The sequence below is a fragment of the Ziziphus jujuba genome, chromosome 3, assembly GCF_031755915.1.
Source record: "Ziziphus jujuba cultivar Dongzao chromosome 3, ASM3175591v1".
Taxonomy (NCBI): domain Eukaryota; kingdom Viridiplantae; phylum Streptophyta; class Magnoliopsida; order Rosales; family Rhamnaceae; genus Ziziphus; species Ziziphus jujuba.
In genome coordinates, this window is record NC_083381.1 from 34,187,352 (window position 1) to 34,213,690 (window position 26,339).

General features: G+C 31.0%; 2 protein-coding genes and 1 long non-coding RNA gene across 14 annotated transcripts; all 3 read left to right on the plus strand.

Moving 5' to 3' along the window:
* LOC132803302 (uncharacterized) lies at positions 1 to 1,496 on the plus strand. Its single transcript, XR_009638387.1, has 2 exons — positions 1 to 126; positions 1,120 to 1,496. It is a non-coding gene; the product is annotated as an uncharacterized LOC132803302 (long non-coding RNA).
* Positions 1,497 to 8,701: 7,205 nt separating this feature from the next.
* On the plus strand, positions 8,702 to 11,805 carry LOC107404040 (aquaporin SIP1-1-like). The gene is made up of 3 exons (XM_016010973.4): positions 8,702 to 9,385; positions 9,599 to 9,871; positions 11,419 to 11,805. Exons 1-3 carry the CDS (start codon positions 9,089 to 9,091, stop codon positions 11,569 to 11,571), a joined length of 723 nt encoding a protein of 240 aa, XP_015866459.1. The 5' UTR covers positions 8,702 to 9,088; the 3' UTR covers positions 11,572 to 11,805.
* Positions 11,806 to 21,502: 9,697 nt separating this feature from the next.
* LOC107404047 (pentatricopeptide repeat-containing protein At5g15010, mitochondrial) lies at positions 21,503 to 26,078 on the plus strand. Of its 12 annotated transcripts, none has more exons than XR_009638315.1 (5): positions 21,504 to 21,883; positions 22,008 to 22,071; positions 22,283 to 22,352; positions 22,706 to 25,452; positions 25,918 to 26,078. XR_009638315.1 is itself a non-coding variant. In XM_060815731.1 (4 exons), the coding sequence occupies exon 4, from the start codon at positions 22,770 to 22,772 to the stop codon at positions 24,627 to 24,629; it is 1,860 nt and encodes a 619-aa protein (XP_060671714.1). In that variant the 5' UTR covers positions 21,504 to 21,883; positions 22,008 to 22,076; positions 22,283 to 22,352; positions 22,706 to 22,769; the 3' UTR covers positions 24,630 to 25,650. The 12 variants fall into 12 exon arrangements, 4 of the variants coding, with proteins under 4 accessions (XP_060671715.1, XP_060671714.1, XP_060671711.1 ...); XR_009638317.1 differs by having other exon boundaries at positions 25,922 to 26,078; XR_009638318.1 differs by having other exon boundaries at positions 22,706 to 25,432.
* The last annotated feature ends 261 nt before the right edge of the window (positions 26,079 to 26,339 follow it).

Here is a 26,339-nt window from a genome sequence, read left to right on the forward strand (position 1 = left end):
GCTTATAGCTTGGTGAGCTATTTGAGAAAATTTGTTGGTAGAGAGCAAAATACAATTCATTTAGGGATTTTAGTTGCTTAAAATACAAGTTACAAATTATGGTTTTTTTATCTACTGCTACTTTAGGTATGTGATTGATTTATTTAAATTTCTATAATATGATATATGCTTATGGAATTGGTAGTTGATCTTGGAAACACATGCATACTTCTTGACTATTAAATAACCAGAAAAAAGGTTTATTGATTTCATTGGATTAATAGCATGATAATTTTCATCAATTGGTATCAAAGCATACACATCGAGTTCATAGGCTATATCTGTGTGGATGCACCGGTTCTTTGTCTTACTACAATAAGCACCAAAATCATATTTTTTCCAAATTTGTAAGTTTTTGAACCTCTTAAGACCTAGGCTTTGTTGAATATTCATTTTTTAATTTTTCGATTGGAATGAAGAGTTTTTTTTTATGAATAAATGAGAATTTGATGACAATTTGTGCAAATCCATGCTTAAAATTGAAAATTTTTTTCTTTGTTTAGGCTCTATGCCATAGTTAACATAGTGGTGTGAAATGTTAAGTACTCACCTTTCATGATGCTTAACTTTTTCATGCTATGAAATTGTAAATGTAATAATACAAGTTAGCATAGTGAATATGATATTTAAGTACTTGTCTATTATAAGTCTTAAATTTGTCTATTTTATGAAATTGACAATGAAACTCTTTTCTCCCATTTTATTTACTAAGGTCTATGCATGTGATTAGATCATCCTATCAGTGGTTTAATTGCTTGGTAGGATATTTAGATTGCCAACAGAAGTTGATTAAATACCACGAATTGTATGTTCTAAGTTGACCTATTGGTAACTTAGTTTAATGCATTTAGTTATGATGTTAGTTTAATGCATTTAGTTGTGATGATTTGATTAATTGTCTTTGGCTCTTGTTTGGGTATTCTTTGTGTTACAAAGACCTTATAAAAAAGTTAGAAAGATAGCATTTGCATAATTTTATTATGCATTTATAATGTTTTCTATTTCTTCAGCCAGTAGCACTTTTGGAAATACTCTGCCAATAAATATCATGATAACGTTGAATGTGGCTAATTATTATAGGTGGAGCAATACTTTGATGATGAATTTGACTCTTATGAAGCTAGAGTTTACTTTGGAAATAGATCCACCACCAATTCCCAATAATGAAAGTACTGCCAAGGCTAGAAAGTTGTATAAAGATTGGAAACACTAGAATAAGTGTTGTATGATTGTATGGATGATTCTATATATATCAGTATTCTAAAGGTACATACTGCTAAGAATCTCTAGGATGAGATTAGTAAGAAATTCATCAAATTTGACAAGAATGAGAAGCACAACTTTTTAGATTTACTTACATCCACTATATATGATGAAGTTAGTGGTGTAAAAGAGCATATATTGAAGCTTTCCTCATTTTATAACAAGCACAAAGACATGGAAATAAATTTGGATAAGACTTTTTTGACTTATACTATACTAAAAAGCCTTCCATTGCAATTCGATTACATTAAATTAAGTTATAACACTTAAAAGGTTGCATGGACTTTAGACGAGATCACAGCCATCCCTATTAAAGAAGATGATGATATTAAGCATAACAGGTCAAAGTTTATTGCTATGGTGAATAAGAACCAATCTAAGAAAAATTCTTCTAAATGGCACAAAGGTGGAATGGATAGAAAGAATTTTTTTTTTTAAAATGGAAAATGCAACTACTGTCACATTGGTCGCAAGAAGATTGATTGTTGGAAATTGAAGGCACAACAAAAGAAGAAAGGTAATTCATTATTATTGGATTCCTTAGAATCTAATATGATTGAAACCAATATTATTAATATGCATGTAAATACTTAGTGATTGGATACTGAAGCAACAATTTATATAACTAATTTGTTCGAGGGAATGACAAATCAAAGGAGGCCAAACAATCTTCAACAGCATGTATATATGGGTTATAACTTAAGAGTGAAGGTAAATATCTAAGCTACAATTAAGTTGAAACTCATCAATAGACCTTTTTTGGAGTTGTATGAAGTCTTTTTCATACCCTCGACAAGGAAAAATTTGATATCTATATCCCGTTTGGATAGTTGTGGATATAGTTTTGTTCTTGGAGATGAAAAAGTTGTTTTGTATAAAAATTATACCATGATTGGATATGAAATTTTATATGGCAATTTGTATTAACTTAATTTATATAATGATATTTTTGTTAACACTGTTATTGCTCTTGTGGTTGCTTCTAAACGTGCCATAATTAATCACTATTCTTCTATATTACGGCAGAAATGTCTAGAACATATATTTGTATAGAGAATAGAAAGATTGGTGAATGATGGTATACGTACTACTCTTGATTTCTTATATTTCTCTACTTGTATTGAATGTGTGAAAGGTAAGCAATCTGCTAAAGTTAGAAAGAATAAAATTGGTAGATGTGGAGATATTTTAGAATTAGTTTATTAGATTTTATCATCTTTATTGATAATTTCTCGTGTTATGGACATGTTGAGTTTATTCATGAAAATTTTGACTTTTTTAGTAGCCTTTAACCAATTTAAAGTCAAAATAAAGCTTCAAAAGAATAAAAAGTTAAAGGTTGTCAAATCTTATAGAGGTGATAAATATTATGATAGATGTGATGAGAATGGACGGAACCAAGGATCTTTTGCAAAGTATTTGCAGGATTGTGTCATTGAAGCTCAATAGATAATGTCAGGTACTTCTCAGTAAAATGGTGTTGTAGAAAGGAGAAACTGCACATTGTTAGATATGGTGCAATGTATGTTGGTAAATTCTAATTTGCTAAATTTCTTATGGGAAAGGCTTTAGAGAATGCAACTTACATTCTGAATCAAGTACTAAGTAAGTTTGTTCCAAAGACTCCACATGAATTGTAGCTAGATATCATTTTCAAGTGTGGGGCTGTAAAGCTGAGGTTATACCCTATAATCCCCAATTCACAAAACTGGATCCTAAAGCTGTTAGTAGTTTTTTCTTTGGTTATTGTATATGATCTAGAAGTTCTAAGTTCTATTGTTTATCTCACACCATCATGATCGTTAAATCAGATAAGACAATTTATTTTGAAGTTGATATTGGTTTTATTGATAGTCAAGTATCAAAAGAGCTTGAATTTAGAAAGGAAAATGTATTCATTCCCATAGTTGATGTTCCTATTAGAGATGTAGTTGACCCAATTTTAAAGATATAGTTGACCCAATTGTTGAGCTACCAATGGTTGATCAAAATGAACCTATTAAGGAATAAGAAGATGTTTGAGAGGAAGCCAATGTTAATGTGCCTGTTAGAAGGTCACAGAGGATTTGAAGATCTACTATACCCATTGACTGTGTGGTTTATTTTCCAGAACATGAGTTTGATATAAGTGATGAGTATGATCTAATTACTTACGAGGATGCCATGAGTAGTTCACATTCTAACTTCTGGTTAAATGTTATGAAAGATGAGATGACATCCATGACATTGAATAATGTTTGAGACTTGGTTGAATTACCAGATGGTAGTAAACCTGTTAGATGTAAGTAGGTCTATAAGATCAATGTGATCCCAATGGTCAAGTGGAAAGATGTAAAGCAAGATTCATTAACAAAGGGTTTAGCTAGAAAGAGGAAATTTACTATAGAGAAACCTTCTTTCTAGTATGTACAAAAGATTCTTTTAGAATCATTATGGCATTTCTAGCTTAGTTTGACCTAGGGTTATATTAAATGAATGTCAAAACTGCTTTTTTGAACAATGATTTGTGCGAGCATGTTTAGATGGTCCAATTGTATGGCTTCCAAGATGTTAGAAATGAGAATTTGGTTTATAAGTTCAAGAATTCTATTTATAACTGAAACAAGGCTCAAGACAATGATATTTGAAATTTGATGAAATTGTCATCAATAATAGTTTTAAGAAGAATATTGTTGATCGGTACATATATATGAGGATCAGTGGGAGTAGTTATGTATTATTAGTATTGTATGTCGATGACATATTACTAGCGTCCAATGATACTGTCCTATTGGCTAAGATAAAGAAAATGTTATTTAGTCCTTTTGATACAAAAAATCTTGGTGAAGCCTCATTTGTTTTAGGCATAAAAATTCTTCAAGGTAGGATTAATTGTATATTACAATTGTCTCAGAGAACTTATATTGACAAAATTCTAAAAAGATTTGGTATGCACACTTGTTCTCTTATTAATGCGCCGATAGTAAAAGGTGATAAACTATCCAAAAGTCAATATCTTAGGAAAATGAGTTAAATAAATATAATGAGAAAGAAATCATACTCTTCTGTAGTTGATAGTTTTATGCATGCTCAGGTTTGCACACGACATAACATTGCTTATGTGGTTGGCATGCTTGGTAAATACTTGAGCAATCCCGCTCTCATGCACTAGAAAATAGCCAAAAAAAATTTCAGGTATCTTTAAGCTATAAAAGACTATATGTTGACATATCGGTGCACACCAATTGCATGTGCTGATGTTGATTACTATGACAGTGTGGATGATAAAAAGTGTGAAGTCTCACATCGGTTGGAAAAGAGAATGAAACACTCCTTATAAATGGGTGTGGATACATTTCCCTTGCGAGGCCTTTTAAAATCTTAAGGGCTGGATTGTAAGAGGATTCCCTAGGCCCAAAGAGGACAATATCGTATGCGGATGGTCTGGACTGTTACATATCGTATCAGAGCTAATATCTAGATCGATGTGCCAGCGAGGACACTGGACCCAAGGGGAGAGGATTGTAAAGTCCCACATCGGTTGAAAAGGGGAACGAAACACTGCTTTTAAGTGGGTATGGATACCTTTCCTTTGCGAGGACTTTTAAAACCTTGAGGGCGGGGTTGTAAGAGGATTTTCCAGGCCCAAAGAGGACAATATCGCATGTGGGTAGTCTGGGCTGTTACAAAAAGTCCACTATTCGGTATATGTTTGTCACAGTAAGAGGAGTTGTTTTTTGAAAAAGTGCCAAGCAATCAATTACAAAATCCTCAACATTTGAGGCAAGGTATGTGGTGTGTTTGAGGTAACCGGTCATGCTATTTGGCTGTGAAATTTGTAAGTGATTTGGGAGTTTACTTTATTAAAAGATCTATAAGGATGTATTGTGATAATTCTGCTGCTATATCTTTCTCCAATAATTTGAAATGGACATCCGAAGCTAAATAAATCGATACAAAATTCTATAAAGTAAGGGAGAAAGTTGTAAAGTGTCCCGTTTTTTTTGAGTACATGCACTTACAATATGTTGGCAGATCTACTAATCATAGGTTTATCTCTAGGTTTATTTGAGGAATATGTAGCTCGCATGGATGTGTTGGCCGCAGAGGGTTAGTGGGAGTACAATAATTTGCATCAATTATTGCTTTGATGAGCAATATATACATATATGTGGATCATTAATGAGATGGTTACACACATTAGTTATTGCTCTTTATGTGCAAGCCTTCGTGAGACATTTTGTCTCTGTATATATGTATTTTGGACCTACTAGTGCTATAACAATGAATCTCTATGACCTAAACTATGTACATTGTTGTATTTTGTTGATATGCAATGTGCTTAGGTGAAATGATCTTATGTTTTGAGGGGTTTTGTGAAGTGAGTTTTTATTTATGTTATGATTACACAATATAAATTGAAGAATGTTAGAATTTTTTATGTGGATTGCTCATAGTCATGTAATTTACTTAATTTACCTTTATATCCCAACAATGGGATTGGACATTTTGTTTACTGATATTTACAGTAAAGTCTTTTTAAACTCTTTCTTTTATAATGCTTTATTATTATTATTATTAAATATATATATATATATATATATTAATATATTATGGAATTGTGACATGTGTCAAATGTGCGTGAGTTTTGTGATATGTGCATGGATATGTATCAAGTGTATGTGCAAATTGTGACATGTATTAACATGTGTCAAGTGTGTGTGCACATTGTGATATGTGTGTGGACATGTGTTAAGTATACTTGTGCTTTAGAAAACTATATAAAGGGTTTTGGGGGATAAGAGAGATATGGGTTTATATGTTTATGGCTTAGTGAGTTACTTGAGAAACTTTGGTAGTAGAGATTAGAGCTCAATTCATTTGGGAATTCTAGTTATTTGAAATACAAGTTACAGATTATGGTTTCTTCATTTGCTACTGCTTTAGGTTTATAATTGATTTATTTAGATTTCTAGAATATGATATATGCTTATGGAATTAGTATGTTAATCTTGGGAAAATATGCATGCTTCTTGATTATTAAATAATCAGAAAAATGTTTATTGATTTCATTAGGTTAATAGCATGCTAATTTTCATCACATGTTGCAGACCAAAGCATAAAGTAATATGTTGTCTAATGTGAGTTGTATTTTTATTAATCCTTAAATCATATCAAATGTTAGAATTTCAAATTCAAAAAAATGTTAAATATGAATTTAATAACATATTAAAATTCTATTTAGTGAAAATAAACCATGTTTAACCCAATGATTAATCAATATAATTTTAAATTTCAACTTTCGTTGCCATATAAGGACTGTAAAAGGAAATTCATATGTTAATTTTGGTAAAAAGAACCTTATTTGAATCTGATTGTATATATTCTTTAATGTTTTCACTTTAACAAATGAAGAATGAACAATTCTTACCAAAATATTTTCTCATTAACTCTTTGTTCTATATTTTCTCGTTAATTCTTTGTTCTCTTTATTTATATTATTGATCTAAGCGAATTAAAATCATCCAAATTTACATAGGAGGAATTTCCTTTTTCTCTATCTTAGGATGTTGGTATTCTAAAAGAGCTTTTATTAGTTGATCCTGCAATTTTAGATATTAGATTAGCTCTAATAACTCAATTGGCAGCTTATCAACTTTGGAATTAGAAAAACTTACCTTTGTGGCTCAAAGTGTTCTAACTTTTATAATATGAATGGAAGAAATATTTGAATATTGGACCACCTTGAAAGACTTGTATGTACAACCAAAAGAGATATGCATAAATATGTCCTGTTATGTAGTATGGTACTTATAGTTACACATATTTATCTATATACAGTTTTGGATTGCTACTTCACTAAAGATTTGTTTTAACTCATGATTAATGAATAACATTTATTCATTTCACTACTAGTTTCATATGGGTATTCTATTTTCAGTGGGAAGAAACAATAGGCTAGATGGCTAGTTTCTTAATTGTGTAACCATAGCAGATAATCTAATGAGCTTGAAGCTTGCCAATTCCGCAAAATTGAAGTGCAAATATTTATGGCTTTTTCTAAAATAAAATGAAAGTTGGCTCTCACATCACTCAAGACAGCATAAAGTGCCATCAATGCACTGTGAATATGGTGGTTGGCCTAAGTAGGTAGAGAATCACAAGACATGAAAGCATTGTATGAATCCGCATAACAATTTACGGATTTGGATTAATAATGTTGTGTCATATTTATATCTGTATCATCTAATAAAATTTAATAAACTAATGGATTTTAATAGATGAAACACGATAAACCTATTAAAAATGTGCATTTTTGTAATTATGTTATGACATTAATAAAACTTAGTTTATTATTTTAAACATGTATAAATATATTCTTTTTTAATTTAATATTTTAAAAACCTAAACACGGGCTAGTGTTTTTGTAAGATTTAAAAAAATATATATTTTATCATTGCAAACCTAAATCAAATGTAAATTTTCTAATTTATATAAATAAGCTAACATGTGATAGATTATATGATAATTTAACAAAAAATATTTAAATTTATTTATTTTCATAAATTTAATTGGTTGATAAATTTCATATGAGCAGCAGATGACACAAAATAAATATATTCAATAGGAAATGCGGATTGGCCTATTTTGGCTTCCACGTTTAGCGGCTCTTTTTAATTTACAAAAAGTAAAGAGGGCGACATAATTTATTAGACATTGTGTACCAATAAAGGATGCAAGAATAAAAAAGGTTTATGAATTAGGTCCTTAAGCTTTGGGTCGTTTTCTGCTTGTACTTTTTGAACGTTCTGCAAATGGCTTATTTAGTTGTACAGATCTATCAATTTTATTCAATTCCATGGGATGCCCTTAAAAGATGATCATGTCATGTGAGCTGCATAGGTAAATTTTGGTAGGCCTTTAACACCTCTCTTACTTATTATGCCAGATTGACATAAAAATGATGAATTAAGTGGTAACAACATGATTTTTAAAATTTTACATGGTAAAGTGTCAAATACATAAAAGTTTAAAAGAAAGAGCTAGATTTGTTATTTTTGTTTTTAAACTTTAATTTATAATCTACAATAAATATTTGTACTCATTCAAAGAAAAGTATTTATAACTTTTTCATATATTAAATTTAATTGAAAAAGTAAAGACTCCAAAAAAATTATATATATTAAAAAAAAGAATAACTTTTTTTTTGGCTTAAAAAAAAAGAAAAAAAAGAATAACTTATGGGGGAAAAAGAAGTTAATGTAGTATTTGGTTTTATTTGTTGATAAAAATAATTTTTGGTTTCGTTTGTAATTACCCAAAAAAAAAAAAAAAAAAAACGAAAAAAAAAAATGCGAGGAACCGTAAAAGATATGAAAACTAAAAAAAGTGTGAGTGGGGATCTTATCAGTATAGTCATCAATCTCATCTCGTAGTTAGAAGGTGGGTTTGGGTTGGAGTTGGCGTTGGGTTAGGTTTAGGATTAGTTTTCAGGTGGGGTTTTGAAGTTTAGGTTGTGTAGGGGTTTGGTTTTATATCTTTATCTATTTATTTACACGATTCTGTTATATAAATAGAATACTTGCTTTTCTCTGAGAAGTCTTCATATTCATTCTGAATCTCTCTCTTTTTAGCTCTCTGCCCCCATCAGCATCATCATCATCATCATCCGAGAATAAATCCACAAAAGGCAGGCAGGCAGAGAGTCAAAGAGAAAGAGAAAAGAGAAAAGCAGATATTATTATTATTATTATTATTTTTTGTATATACATACATATACACATAAATCTCTATCATTCATTCATTCATGGGTGCCATAAAGGCCGCCATTGGAGACACTGTGCTCACTTTCATGTGGGTGTTCTGCGCATCGTGTCTGGGAGTTCTCACCAGCTTTATTGCAAATATTGTCGGGGTTCAGGGCTCGCTTTGGCCCTCCCTCTTCATCACCACTGTCCTTGTCTTCCTCCTCGTCTTCATCTTCACCTTGATCGGCGATGCCCTTGGTGGGGCCAGCTTCAACCCCACAGGCACTGCCTCCTTTTACGCCGCCGGCCTCGGCCCCGACACCCTCTTCTCCATGGCCCTTCGTTTTCCTGCTCAGGTCTTTTTCTTCTTTTCTTTTCTTTTTTTTTTTTCCAATAATTTTTAAATTGAGTAATACCCCATATTCTATCTACCTGGGATTTCTTTACCCTTCTTTGGGTGGATAAGGGTATGATATGAATTGAAGACTTGTGCAAAAAAATCGCTACTTTACCTGACTAGGATTTTCTCTATATTAACCCAATTCATACAATACAATTGTGTTTGATAGGCACTGGGAGCTGTGGGTGGCGCTCTAGCCATCAGGGAGGTGATGCCTATACAGTACAAGCACATGCTTGGAGGGCCTTCTTTGAAGGTTGACTTGCATACTGGAGCCATTGCTGAGGGGGTTTTGACTTTCGTGATAAGCTTTGCTGTCCTTGTAATTATACTTAGGGGTCCCAGTAGCCCACTCTTGAAAACCTGGTTCCTTGCTGTGGCTACTGTGGCTATGGTGACTGCAGGTTCTCCATACACTGGACCTTCCATGAATCCTGCCAATGTCAGTAAACCCATCTCTCTTTCTATTCTATTTCCCAGTGTCATTGTATTATGTCTGTTACTTTCACATCAATTCTATACAATGCTGTCTGTTTTTTCTTAATCACTTCAATCGTTCTGTCTGTAGCTGCAGATAAGTTTTTGCTTCATGCTAACGCGTCATTGTTTTAATTCTATGGTTAAGCAATTTTTGGTGATTTTTTTGGAATACATCCTTATGGTTAAAGCAATTTTTGGTGATATTTTTTGGAATACATCTTTTGAAGATCACATTTTGGTTGGGATGAATGTTTCTCTGTACCATAACATTTCATATACATTCTATGGAACTTTGGTTAGATTCTATGCATTTATAATGCTTCATATATTACTGAATTCATTTTGTTTATTCTTTTTGTTGTCTTTTAACGTTACTGCGTGCTATCCTTTGAACTTTTTGTAAATTAGTATTATTAGGATCTGACATCCATGACGCCCAAGGAAACTACATTGTTGTCTCTGTTGACTGGTGTTTTAAGCACTGTTAAACCAACCAAGTAACGGAAATAATGACATTCCATTTATTGAATATACTAACAACCAAAAGATGAAGAATTTGGTTCCTTTCCCTTCCATTTTTGGATTGTTCTTTCTTTTATTTTATTAATGTTTTGATCATGAATTAATATTCTTCATTGAAACGCAAAAGTGTGGTTAATGTAATTGTAGTTTAAAGTTCTACGGTTTTACATATTGTGTTTTTCCTGATGATGAAAATATTTTCTTTGAATTAACATAAGTTTATGGTATGTTAAAACAATTAACTGCAACATTTGTGTAGGTTTTAAATGGCAGTATAAGGTATATGGATCTATTTAATAGACCAAAAGGTGTTATTTTATAAGGGTTTAAACAAAAATTTTAGTTGGGTTTTGGATAGTGATTTATGTATGTATGCTCATCCTCGCTCTGTCTGTTGGCATTGGAAAGTGTTCACAATAGCCAGGTCCTGAGTTGAAGAAACAGATTGGTGAAAGGAAATAAATATATATATATATATTTATAATTTTCTATGTATGATCAAGTCCCTGTGTTGTAATTTTGGTCTGTCTACATGCCTCGTAGGATAACCATTTTTGCATTCTAAAGCTATTCTGTATGTGGAAGAATGATAATTTGCTTTTATTTCTATCCTTCCCTCCCGAATAGTTGGTCAATCCAATCATATTGGAAGGTGATGGTAAAAATCTTGTCTAATAGGATAAGATAAGAGTTAAATGTGGTGGGAATGCTCTTACAAAAATGTTGGGGAGCCTGCTGTCCTCTTATCTGAGGCATCTAGAATAGCTATGAAGTATGAAGAAAAATGAATTGAGAAAGAGTATTAGAGTCGAAGAGATATCTATCTTCCTAACCATCAAATGTCTTCTGATGATACATCCTTGTTTGGTTTTATCAATCAAACTTTTCTTGAATTATTGTTAGGTTCTTGTTTTGTTTATTTACATGCTTTATGTGCTCTTTGTTGAGGAGGGAAATGTTAACATGTATTTACTTATGATGGTGCAGGCTTTTGGTTGGGCATATGTAAATAATTGGCACAACACATGGGAACAATTTTATGTTTATTGGATATGTCCGTTCATAGGAGCAGTATTAGCTGCTTGGATCTTCCGTATTGTGTTTCCAGCACCAGCACCGGTCAAACAGAAGAAAGCGTGAAATGTATATTAGCTTAGCCGTTGGAGATGTTCCCAACTCTCAGATCTCAAGTCAGGAACAGGAAGCAATAATATTTGTTTATCTAGTTAGTTATATCTATCTATCTATCTATCTGGATCTGAACTGGATGTACGTACATGAGACCATTCTGTGTTTGGTGACAGCTCAGTCACTTTTTACATTTAGTATGTGGATAAATTTGCAGATAACGCCTGCTGTGTTTGCCTTTGCCCTTTTCTTCGTCTTATTTTATTTCTTTTTCTGTTGTGACTTCTGACTCGATATATAATTATAGGTTGGAGAATTTAGAAATTGGGATGGAAACATTTTTACATAGAATATGAAACACGCATATGGGAGGGCCGTTGTTCTTTCTGATCCTCTCCCCCTTGTCCTTGACCAACAAATATTACTCTTCTATTGTTATAGCAAGCAACCCTATGAATTACTTTTTAACAGAATCATGCGTGGTCTTTTTTTTTTTTTTTTTTTTTTTTTTTTTGTAATTTTATTTTTCATCAGAATAATTGGTACACATTTTGCTTTGGGATTACAAATGCCCACGGTATATTCTGGATCTCTAGATAATGTCAATAGTTTATTCTAGAATTTTAATTTAATTTTATGCATTATGGGGTTGCATAAATACATTGTGTATGTACAGCCTTCTCCTGTCGTATAGGAGATTGTTTTAAACTTTATTCTTGGACTCTTTGAGAAATTTCTATTTTCTATTAAAGAAAAAATGTAAAACAAATCCATTTGAAATTTTTGATACACGCGTTTGGATTAAATAATTGAAGAAGTTGTCATCCTTGGCTCCTCCCTTGTCTTTATTTTTATTTCAGAACCTCATCCACTGATTTATTTTACCGATCCTATTAAACGATATATGGAATTATGAGTTTCATGTGAGAATTTCCACTGATTTATTTATTTATTTATTTTTAAATAAAGATACTATGAAAAAAAAAAGAAGAAGAAGATAAAAGTAAGTTCTGACATAAATTTCGTTTAGTTAACAGATTTTATACAGTTTATTATTAATTTATATTTTTATTCCCATTTAAAATTACTATTACAAGCATTTAATAATTATATCTATTCTAATAAATTTTTTATACAGTCTCATTCTTCCTCTCAAATAATACATAATATATATTTTTCTTTGTTTAACTCATATTGCACTATAAGTTAAGATTGTAAATACAATAATTATACATAAATTAGGAAAACTCAAAAATATTAAATAGTAAGATGTATTTAGTTTTTTTTTTTCATTTTTTTTTTACGATGATTCTTGTTGTTTTGTGATTTTTAGTTTGGATTCTTTTTTTATTTTTTAATAGTTTGGATTTTTTTTTTATGTCATTTATCAACAACTAGCATAAAACAATAGTTTTCATAGTTAGTCAAATCGGAAAAACATTTTTATATTTGAACGTTGTGTGTTGAAATTCATCTTTTGTTTAGATGTTTAAAATTAAATGTTTTTTAATTATTCAGAAGAATCCATTCGAACATTATTACAATGTTTGGCTCTTATCTACCCAACACTACATAAATATACGGATATTGTGTAACATACATTATGAAATATGCCTTTTTTTTTTTTTTAATCATTGATGGTTTATAGTCTAATTGAATGAAAAAAAATATATATATATATATATATTCAGGATGAAAAAGATATAGACAATAAAAATGTTGGATTAGAATGTGTTGTTGATTGCACCAATACACTTACAAGAGACATGGAAATGATTTATTTTTTGCACATTTATATGTAATTTTTAATGTACATATAAATTTTTTATTGGAAATTTTAATGCTTTGATACTTTATATTCTATAGGTTTTTACAAGTAGAGATTCACTCATTAACTTGGTAAAGGATATAGGAAAAAGAAATGGCATAGTGATTATGATTAAAATATCTACCAAGTGTGGAGATGAGAGAAATCCAAGATTATTTTCTTATTTATGAGAGAAGTGATATTTATAGACCTTTGTGAAAGTTATGTGAAAAGAGACATAAGGTAAGTGGAACTAAGAAGTGCAATTGTCCGTTTACTTTGAAAGGTTATAAATTGGCTAACAATGATAATTGGATTTTACAAGTTGTTTGTGGGCTTCATAATCATCTAGCAGTTCAACATCTTGAAGGACATTCATTTGCTGGAAGACTTATTGAGCAAGAAGATAATATTTTGATTAATATGACCAAAAGCGAAGTTATAGCAAAAGAGATATTGATTACATTAAAGAGGAGAGATAAAAGTAATGTTAGTATAATGAAGATCATATATAATGCTCAACATAGGGGTAAGGTCATTGAAAAGGCTGAAAAATCATAAATGAAACAATTATTAAGCAATTTGTTTGAGCATGATTACGTTGAGTGGTATCGAAATAATGAAGAAACAGGGTCTGTTACTTACTTGTTGTGTGTGCATCCTTTCGCAATCACTTTGTAGCAAGTTTTTCCTCAAGTGTTAATAATGGATCTCACTTACAAAATAAATAGGTATCATTTGCCTTTGTTGGAAATAGTTGATGTGACATCTACTAAACTAACATTCTTTGTTGCTTTCGTATATCTTGAATCTAAACGTGAGGGTAACTTACATATGGGCATTGGAAAAATTAAAAAGCTCGATGCATGAATATGTTTTTCCAAATGTTATTATGACATATCATCGAAATAGCTTTATTGAATATCATCGAAAAAAGTTTTTCCTACCATAACTAATCTTCTTTGTAGATGGCACGTATCAAAAAATATATTAACTAAATGTAAGAAGATGTTTGAAAAAGAAAGATCGAAAGCATTCATTTCTAGATGGAGTGTGTATGTGCTTCCGTCCACTTAAGAATAATATTAACAACATTTGCATTCATTGGAAATAGATTTTTCTGAATATGTGAAGGTAGTTGAATATGTTAAGAAAGTATGGTTGAAGAAATACAAAGAGAAATTTGTATCAGCATGGACCGACAGATTCATGCATTTGGGAAATGTTATAACCAATAGGTGAATATTCTGTTGATATATGTATATTGATATTATCATATCTATTGCATTTACACTATTCTATTGAATATTTATTAGAGCAGATTCTGCTCATGCAAAACTAAAAAGTCAACTAATTTTGTCCTAAGAAGATTTTAAGGAATCATGTAACAAGATTCATGCATTGATAAAGCTTCAACATATACCTGTAAATGCTTCTTCTAAGAAAAGTTTGAATGTTATGCAACATCATTTCAAACCTACAATATTTAAAAAGTTAAAAAGATTTATTGCAAAGAGTGCGTTGAATATAATCTTTGAAGCGCTTAATTGGCAGGTTCTGTTGATCCAAATATGCATCTATGTAGTTGTATGTATCGCCACATACATTGGTTTTCTTGTGCACATAAGATTACAGAATATAAAGTGAAAGTAGACCAATTCCTTTCTCATGTGTAGATTTTCATTGTAATAAACTTGATTTGGTAATTCCTCCTAAAGATATGGCATCAAATATGTACTAAAGTAAATATATTTGTTCATAAGTTCAATTGCATTTACTTAGAAAGTTGAAAAAAATATTAAATCCAGCATCCATTTCTCTTAGTGAACCTAATGCTAAGATGACTTCACAAGATTGATCGAAAGTAAAATTGAATATTTTGACTCATTGTGATCCATATGGCTTTAAATATGTAGAATCTAAATAAAATAGTCCTTCACTATAATTTCAGCAAAGTGTCCTTTTTTATAGGTCACCAAAAGCTCCAATAAAGAAAGTGTATTGAACACTCATAGCCATATGTCAATCATATTTGCAATCATTTTCAGATAAGTTAAGACTTTACATTGCAGATGTGCAAGATGTTGATGCTGATGGCAATTATGCTTTTAGAGTCATTACTAGATTGATGAATAAGGGTGACAATAAATGGGATCAGGTAGGAAGAGACTTGACAGATGAGTTGAAGTCTAATACAAAAGAGGACATTGTTTTATATGAAACCAGTAATAGAGTAGAAGAACTTATCCATACATCATATTTTGAGAGCAATCCAAGTTTTAGTCAATGGATGAGAATGCTAGATATGGACATTTGATAACTTCCAATTATGATTTGCTCTTAATGCATATATCTAAAAGACAATACCCTATCTTTCTTCCTCTTTATTCAAAACCACCACATATGAATTGTCTTAAAATTATCTCCATTGGATTTGCTAATGATAATCATTTTATCAAGGTATTGTAATTTTTTTTAATAAAGTTTGTTTAATTTAATTATATTAATATTTATATTGATAATATTTTTGTTAGCTTTGTTACTGATAGATGCTTTAGACATCGAAAATATGTGCCTAAGGATAGGAAACACCATATGCACTCCAAATAAAAGCTTTAAGGACTTAATTTTTTATGAAGTGGCCACTTAGGAGACAATAGATTTAGACAGTTCATGATTTTGATCAAATTAGTTTATGATTATGGCACTAAATAGAATCTCAAAATGATCTTTTTGTACTTTTATTTTAATGGTTGATATAAATCAGGTCTATTGTAATTTTGAATTTTTATCTCTAAATAAAATTAGAACATTTGTTAATTTAGTTCACAACCGAATATCTCTAAATTTAGTTTGAACATTTGCAACCAAACAACATTTAAGATGTTTAGAATTGTACAACCAAACATATTTAAAGTTGTAGAAAAGTTTATGATCAAACCATTTAAAAATATATTCTTAAAAAAGCTTGGAATTGCTGGATTGGACAAATTTGAATATGTTTAAAAGTGTACAACTGAACATAATAAATGAGGTTCATAAGCTCACAACCAAACTTCTCCGAACTTGTGCAAAAGTTTATGATCAAACATTCTAAAACAATAGATTATAATTTTAAAAATATTCAGAAGTATACAACTGAACAACTTTGTAACTAAACTTCTTCAATTTGCACAGAAGTTTTAGAAATAAAAGCTCTAAAATAATAAATTACAACTTTAAAGATATTCAAAAGTATATGATTGAATAGCTTTGAATATGTTTAGAAGTTTACAATCGAACATTTTCAAAGTTTTACAAAAGTTTACGATCGAACCATCTAAAAATATATCCTCAAAAAAGTTTATAATTGCTGAATTGAACAAATTCAAATATATTCAGAAATTCACAACCGATCATCTTTGAATTTGTATATAAGTTCGCTGGATTGAACAAATTCAAATATGTTCAGAAGTTCACAACCAAATATTTTTGAATTTTTTATAGAAGTTTATGATCGAACACTGCAAAATAATAAGTTACAACTTTGAAGATATTCAGAAGTATATAACTGAACAATTTTAAAGAAGTTCAAAAATACAAGACTGAGAATCTTAAATATGTTCAGAAGTTTACAATTGAGCATTCTACAACAAAAGGATTTTAAAGTATTACAGGACACTACTTTAAGATGTTTAGTAGTATATGACTGAATATTTTTAGACTTAGTTAGAAGTACACCACCAAGCACCCCATAAAAAAATATTTACAATATGAAAATTGTTATAAAAAATGTCAAAGCTACATCCAAAATACTTATATATATATATATATATATACATATTCAACTAAATACATAGTACTTAAATTATCGAATTACATCCTTCGAACTAATCCTACCACATCAAAAGCTTAATGACATCCAGAGTTATCTCCTCCTACAATATTTACTTAGAGGTGTGGAACTAATTTGTACTACTTTATCAAACAACACATTAGTTAATTGTAACTTGTTGGATTATGGCATCAATCACAGATAATGCTCGTGAGATATGTTGCAAAAAATGTAAGTAATGGATAAATTATAATATATGGAGTAATTTATAATTTTTGAAAATATTATTAACAAGTGCAATTACGAAGTAACTACCATCATGATAGGCACATAGGTAAATTCTTGAATTATAGTTACATTAATGTTCTGGGTTTTTTCTATAACATGTGAGATGCGTTGTAACCAATCAATGTATTTTGGTATACAATGTCATGGATGTATTACTTTAGCACAATGCTATTTAGAAAATAATGATTATCCTATCTCTCCCAATATTGATCAAGAAAACTATATTGAACATTATATCGTCTGTAGTGCATCCTCGATTGGCATGTTTTGAGAGAAAGGTGTTGGAGGAATTGTTTGCACTTTGCTAAATTGTCGAAGTTCCCTTTCTAGGTTATATGACTCAATGATGTTTATGCATTGCAAACAACCAGTATAATAAGAAATTGAGGTACAGAATGTGTATAAGGATTTCATATGACCTATCACATAATCGCAAACCAAATTATAATTTAAAATAGATATTTATATGTATGTACTTAGTTTAGAAAGATAATTAATAACTTCACCTCATTGCTTTTTAGCACATCAAGTACATCATGCATAACTTGTAAGTGATCCATATTAAATCCAAAATCTGTGCACGTTATCTAATGAATCACATGAGCTTGACCTTTCTCAAAATTCAAATTGACAAAAGGTTTGGTAAATGGAATATGCTCATAAACCTAAGCCTAATGGAACAAAAATAAAATTAATATGCTGTAAATAAAAATTTCTTACTCTGCAAACCATACATACTATCAAAGGAAAATAAATATGTAATTTATAAAATACCTCAAGTAGAGTCAAATATGCGGCAATTTTTCGAACCGCATACCTACTTGCAAAACCCAACTTGCTATATAAAAATGTTAAAGTTGCAATCCCCCATGTATAAGAGTGGACGTATCAAGATTTATTAACAAACTAAGGTATACAACTAGGACTCTTGTTCCACTTTTATCATTAAATATTGTGCATCCTATTAAATATAATAGATAAACTATATCAGAAAATTATATAAATTCTTCACTGGCTGAATCTAAAACCTTTATGGATTTATCTTTCTACTAGTTTAGTCTGATTGCCCTTGAAAATTTTGTAACTCTGCATAAGCCTCATCTTTGTTAACTCCTAATCCATCAATTAAAAGCGTTTCTATCTCTCAAGATAATACAAGGTACAATACAGATTGACTAACAATAGAAATATTAAGAATGGTACTAATATCATCTAGTTTAATTGTCATCTTACCAAAAGGGAGAAGGAAAGTTAGTTTCAAGTTGTCACCTCTCAACAAAAGCAAATATAAAAACTCGGTTAATAAAGCGATCGGTGATTTTACCAATGTTAATAAATCTAAGCAGCTAACCATGTCTTCCATTTAGCATTTGGAGTTGTTTCATCCTAAAACCATTTAACAACCTTACATGCATGATTCAAACATATAAATATGTCAATTTTTCCAATACAAATTTTAATAAAGAAAAAACAAATCAAACTAAAGTGAACAAAATCTTACGTTCTTTTCCCATATTGCTACAGCTTTATGATTTTTAAAGCCCTTAAAAATTGATGGATTTTCTAGACCACTTGGAATGGTCCATTCAAATCTGACTATTTAAGATTTGCATTTTCCTCCTCTATATTTTCTGTCATTAATTCAGCACCAGTATTCACCGCCATTAGACATTTGGCATCAAAATTCTTACTAACTTCATTTTCAATATTTGCATTTAGCATCACAACAATCTCTGTTATCATATCAATTCATATCAATTCCAATTTCAGGCTTTATAGCATGACGTCTCCTATTTGATGCTATGGGTTGAATACATGAAGTTGAAGTAAAACTACGTAACTTCCCTCCATGAGTTTTTGCTATATTTATATAAAATTAATTGAAAAAAAGAGGTTCAGAAATTTTGATAAATTATATATAAATTAGCATGTTAAACTAAAAGAATGATAATATATATATATATATATATATAGATATACACAAATAGAATTGAATTAGTCCAATATTATACTCTGCTATATATTAAAGTAATTTTCAGCATGTGCCCAATGTGGTAAAATATGAGTCTGAGAATCATTAAAATCAATAAAAACAAGAAACATTACAATAACATAATTTTTCTCAAGTAGCTTTGAGAAATTGACAGGACACTCAATGTGCAATACACAAAGCCATATATATAGATGTGTTACATATTTATATCTATTTGATTGGTGGTCAACTCATAGCAAAAGTAACTTTCTTTTAAATATGTATATATGACATATTGAAGAAGATAAAAGTGATTTTCAAAAAGAAAACCATTGCTCATATATGTAAATATTCTAACATGTGTGTGTGTGTACCTTTACGATCAAAAGTCTAATATGTAACAAGGATGTATGCATACATGGAACTATACATTTATAAAACTTTACATATATATTAAAGCTGCTGTATATACACGATACATCACATAAGTTATGGCATATATATGTAACAAAAATTGATAAGAGATGTTAGATGCCACATACCTAGACGTATAAAATATTTGAGAACTCATATTTTGTCACATTGGGTAGGGGTACAACCATCTACATACTGCATTGCCTCAATTTTTTTATTTTTGTGGATCCTAAAAATATATATATATATATATACATATACATATACATATATACATTATCGAATTCTGAAAGGCTAGAATTGTGTAAATAAATATACATATGTGGAATAAATTTGAAGGCTAATTTAAAGGCTAACACAACATTGATTAATAATTAAGTTGCACAAAACCTAAAGGACAAGTTGTCGTCTTTTGACATTGTAATCACAAATGACTAGGGTGATGTGCATGCATTATGTTTAACTAACCAGTGTCGAACATATCCATGATCACAATACAAATTGTTTAAATGGAAAAATTTGTAAAATTACATGAGATTTGCCAAAATTGGAATACTATTAGTTTCCTTGGCCCAAACCCATTATGTTCGGAATTGTAGAATGATATTTAGCTTTCAGTTGGAATCCTAAGTATTGGTTTCCTTTTGCCTAAAAGCCCTCTATCTAGAATCTTGGAATGAGATTTAGATTTCAACAAGAATGACAACTATCAATCCTTTCCCAAAGCCTGCTAATCAATAGTAGAAGGAGGTTTAGCTTCTAGAATCATGGAGAGATTTAGATGTTTGATTTGTGAATTATTTGTAAAAGATACGTGATTTTGAGAATTGTATAAATTGTGAATACTTTGGATATTAAAAATATTATATTAAGTAATTTTATTTTTTTGTCTAAAATTGAAATTTTTTTCTCTTAGTTAAATAGTATCATATACCTCTCAAATGGGTTCGATTTTCATTCACCACCCTAAGCCCTTAAAAGAATGAAGATTGTCCAATTCCATCTAGGTTTGATGAAAAATGAAGAAAAATCATTAAGACTATTGAAGTTTAAAAATTCATCCTTAATACCATTAGGTTTGGATACATATTACTATTTAACATCACCAAAGTTGATTATAACTAAATCAATTTATGCAATGTCTATTTTCCTATTCTATATCAGGATAAGTATAAATTTGTTATTCTCTAGTTTACTTTATAATAATTTATATTTAAAACAATATTATTTACTAAAAATTGTATTTTGATAAGAAAAATATTATTTATCATCAAATGATAATTTAAATAATTATTATTTAAAAATTACTTTTAAAATTTTAGTATAAAAATTAATATAATTCAATGCTTTAATTAACAAATTATCATATAAAATAGTGATTCTGGATGACATATAATAAAACCTTTTTTTATAGGGACTAATAATATAAAATAAAAGGCAAATAATTGCATTGTTTTTATACCTATATATATTGTTTGAAAAGAAAATAAAAATAAAATAAAACGATGTTTTTAGGTTTTTGACACATAAAAGAGTGAGAATGATATTTTGTAAATCAATCTAATCTAAAATTACTTCCCAAAAATGGTAAGCAATAATTCTCCAAACCCATAGAAAATGTGGTAATTTTTTTATTTATTATTTTATTTTAACCTCAGGGTTTGAGCAATTTTTTAATCAAATTTGGGGCATGTGGCTGAAATATTTTATAATCCTAATAATACGTAATTCTCTTGCAACCTCTATAAGCAAAACTAAATCTTTTATATATTCTTTTTCCCTTTCCAACCCAAATGAATCTTTAATTAATATTACCCCAAAAATAAAAATAAAAAAATCTTTAATTAATATTCAATAGATTGAGGGGGAAGAAAAGTAGAAACAATAATAGATGGAAAAGTGTTTTATTGTTTTTTGGATACAATGTAAAATTGATATCTACTGGGTATATTATATTTACTTTCTGGTGCATCAGTTTACCAGTGAAAGATGAAGAATTTGACGACGCATAGCACTTGGGTCAGCTGAGGTATCTCTGTATTTCACAGAGCCGCTTCTAGGGTTTTGGGGTCTGTTCAGATTATCTCCTTTATTTTGGTTGATTCTAACTAATACATCCTTTTTTCTCATTTTTGGTTTAATATTGAACAAAGCCGTTGTTGTCGAAGAAGAGGGCGAACAAGTTCGAGAGGCCACAGAGTGACCGCAAGATCTCTGGTACGGTATAACCTCTGCTATATTTGATTTTCTGATTGTAATTATTGCTTAATAACACTATACGAGATTTTTTTCGGTATTGACATTTTTATCTGACCCCAGTTATTCTTAAGCGAATAATTTCTATTTAGTTTTCTTAGTAATTCTTTAATTCCGTTGATACATATTTTCTGTTTTTGTTTATGGTTAATTTGATCCACCTGGAATGAAGAGAGATGTGATGATAGCTTCTGATGCCCAGTCTTACTTGCATGCTTTATGTAATATGGTGTATTTCAATGGTAATGATTGACTATCTGATCTCTTCAGCTTTTGAACTTTCTCAATAGTTTGTTTGAAGTTTTCTCTAGTTTTTAACTTTTTTTACTTCCAGTGTTTTAGTTAGTAATATGCAACATGATATGAGGATGAATGCCCATCAGTTCTGCAGTTGAATGATGTATATTGGCATGCACTACCATCTCATCTCTGTTGCATATTTACGCTATATTACTTATCTTATATTCCTGTTTTTATTTTTTTATTTTGGCTATTGGATCTTCAATCATTGCCCCATGATGAAATGTAAATTGGTATCTCCTTGACTGATAAAATTAGCTAGTAACTTGTACCGCATTGGTTGTTGATCACACAGGCTCTGCTTTGTTAGCAACTTTATTTGAAGTTTCGACATTTTGTATTTGGTACCAGTTTGGGACATGAGAAAATCAATAAGAGCCATATCCTCAGTTTTGCTTCCTAACACCCATCTTGATAGACCCATCTCTATACCAAACTCGCCCTTCCGTGTTATGCCTATTGCTACTGCAGCTACTTTTGACTTGAGGCCTGACTTGAGGCCTTCTGCCAGTCATACTCCATCAATTCCTCAGAATTCATGTTCCCAATTCCTCCTTCACTCATTCTCTTCTTCCTTACATCCTTCCCATGTATCCTCACATGCCCCTTCAATACACTCAGATGAAGATGCTATTGTTGGTGGTGATGATCACCACAACAGTGATGATGATCACCACAACAGCGATGGTGATGAGTGGGAAGTTTTGTGTGAAGAAACCAACTTCAAACAGTCAGATTCAATAACAGAAGAAGGTCTTGCCCAGGACGTGAAAGCTTTTGTGGATATATTATGTGATGATTCGGCATGCTCCGAAATGAAAAGTAAGCTTGAACAATGTGGTATTACAGCTTCCTCAGAGCTGGTAGAGCAGGTTCTTTCAAAGGTTCGTAATGACTGGGAAGCAGCTTACACTTTCTTTCTTTGGGCTGGCAAGCAGCCAGATTATGCACACTCTGTGCGTGAATATCATTCCATGATCTCTATTCTTGGGAAAATGAGAAAGTTCGACACTGCTTGGGCCTTGATTGATGAGATGAGGATGCATACAGCTGGTCAATCTCTTGTTACTTCACAGACTCTCTTGATCATGATCAGGAGATATTGTGCAGTACATGATGTGGGGATGGCTATAAACACTTTCTATGCTTACAAACGTTTTAAATTGGAAGCTGGCATTGAAGAATTCCAACATCTTCTTTCTGCTCTTTGCCGGTACAAGAACGTCCAAGATGCTGAACACATGCTTTTCTGTAACAGAAATGTCTTCCCCTTCAACACCAAAAGCTTTAACATTATCCTGAATGGCTGGTGCAATGTGATTGTTAGTCCACGTGAGGCAAACAGAATTTGGAGGGAGATGAGCAAGAGAGGTATCCAACATGATGTTGTCTCATATGCAAGTATCATATCTTGCTACTCAAAAGCCTACAACCTAAATATGGTGCTCAAGCTCATCAACAGGATGAAGAAAGCAAAAATTTCTCCGGATAGAAAAGTTTACAATGCAGTGATTTATGCTCTTGCTAGAGGTAGACTTGTCAAAGAAGCTATCAATCTAATTAAAAAAATGGAAGAGAAGGGCATAGCTCCAAATGTTGTCACTTATAACTCAGTAATTACGCCCCTCTGCAAGGCTAGGAAAGTAGATGAAGCTAGAGATATCTTTGATGAGATGCTACAACAGGGCCTTTGTCCCACTGTTCAGACTTACCATGCCTTTTTCCGGAATTTTAGGACTGGGGAAGAAGTCTTTATGTTTCTAGAAAAGATGAAAAACATGGGTTGCCTACCAAGTGTTGATACCTATAAAATGTTGATTAGAAAATTCTGTCGATGGCGACAACTTGATAATGTCTCTAAATTGTGGAGAGAGATGAGTGGTTGTGGAGTCAATCCTGATCGTAGCTCTTATATAGTTTTGATACATGGTCTCTTTCTAAATGGAAAGTTAGATGAAGCATACAAGTATTATATAGAGATGAAGGCAAAACATTTTTTGCCAGAACCAAGGACAGAAGAGATGCTTCTGGCATGGGTGTCTGGTAGAGAAATTATGGAGTCCCAGATGGAAAATATAAATGACAACCAATTGGATTGTAGTAATCCGGAAAAGAAAGCCAAGTCCATCTCCAAAAGGATTTATCATCGTGGAGACTTTCTTCATGAACCTGAGACTAAAAGAGTTGTGAGAAAGCAAGGCTTTTCTTTCTGGGAGTAATAGGCATTTGTAAATGTAACTCTCAGTGTTTTACTTGCTGATGGCGGTGGAGTGACCTTCAACATCAACAATGTTGACTGTCACAAACCATATTAAAATAGCTGAAATAACATTGTCTCATTAAGGATTGGCTACAAGTCAGTGAGTTCTGCTGCATGGTTTATGTCATTGAGCTCAAGCAGGTAAGCATATTTTATTATTCAAATGGAATCATGTACTTTGATCAGAAATCTGTTTTCTTGCCGCATAAGCCTTAAAATGCTTGTGGTGAAAAAGCTAAAGTTTTCAACTTATCTTTGGAACCAGACACATATGTAAACAATGAACACCTGGATTAATCTTATCTTTTCAACTCTAACTCATCAGTCTCATCTGGGTTTTGTTGTGTTGGGTTGGGTTATATTTTGCTTCATCTTTAGGTAGATTTGTTAATGATACTCATTTTGTGGTTATTTGCATTTTATCTTTTAAACTGGTCAGTCCAATATGAGGTAGGCTAGATTTAGTTTGAATTTAGTACACTTAGGTTTAGGTAGCGCTTATTTGCACGATAATATTCTACCCTGAACCACGGTGCTATTGCGGAAGGCAGAGAGATAGAGAGGAGAGAAAGACTGTTGCTGCTGCTGCTGTTGTTATAGAAAGGGAGATCGTAAGGGACCATAAGTCGCCATGGGAGAGACACAGTGCTTGTGCTGGTGCTTTCATGTGGGGGTCTCCTCTGGTGTGGAATGCTGTTGGGATTCAGGGCCTGCTTTGAGCCTCCCTGTTGACTTGCTTTTGATAACGAGAATATATTTCAAGTACTCCAACGTGACTGACGGTTGGCTTTCTTGTGTTATTTATTATTGATTTCCTTTTGCCAACCACTTTGATCATGCATTTTACTTGCCTAAATTATAACATATTTTATTATACAGAAATGGTTCATGTTAAATTTGTCTAAACCTGCGAAATTTTTTGTGAATTTTTATAATCTTTTGAAAACAAAATTTATGGTTTCTTATACCATCTTATTTTATATATTTTACCAAATTAAGTTCTATAATGAAATATTATTTTAAAAATAAGCACGTGACACGAATGGGATGATGAGAAAGGCATCGAGCACTCTAGTGTAGGCTTGCGCTTGAAGGTTGAGTTTGGCATATTTTATTTATGTATCTTCAATTAAAACTCGGAGATAAGCAAGATTTGCTAGAAAGCCTTTTTGTTTGTTTTATTTTATCTTTTGAAATTATATATTGATAAGTTTGATAACGAATTATATCGTTATTTTTTCTGCAAGGTAGGGAGCATTTGCGTGTGTAATTCGCGTATTGTAACCCGGTCTATGTTAGTTACCAGATCTCGCTGACTCCTCCTCATCTCCACGAGAAGAAAATTCGTAGTTAATTTTTTGTAATTAATGTTAACATTTAATTTATAATATTTAATAATTTGAGAAGATTTTATTATTATTATTTTTTAAAATAATAGTTAGCTAAAAATTTGAGAAAATCTTGCCTGCTACAATGGTACCAGATCAGCTGGTTTCACGATTTAATGACATATATTAAAAATAACCACGTCAGTTGACCATTTCCATGAATTTTTTTATTTTTATTTTATTTTTTTTGAATATTGGAATGTGTGCGAGATTGCACAGTTTCTTCTTTCTTCTTCCAAAAGTAGGGGTTTTTGGCTTCAAGAGTTCTCAATAGTCATTAT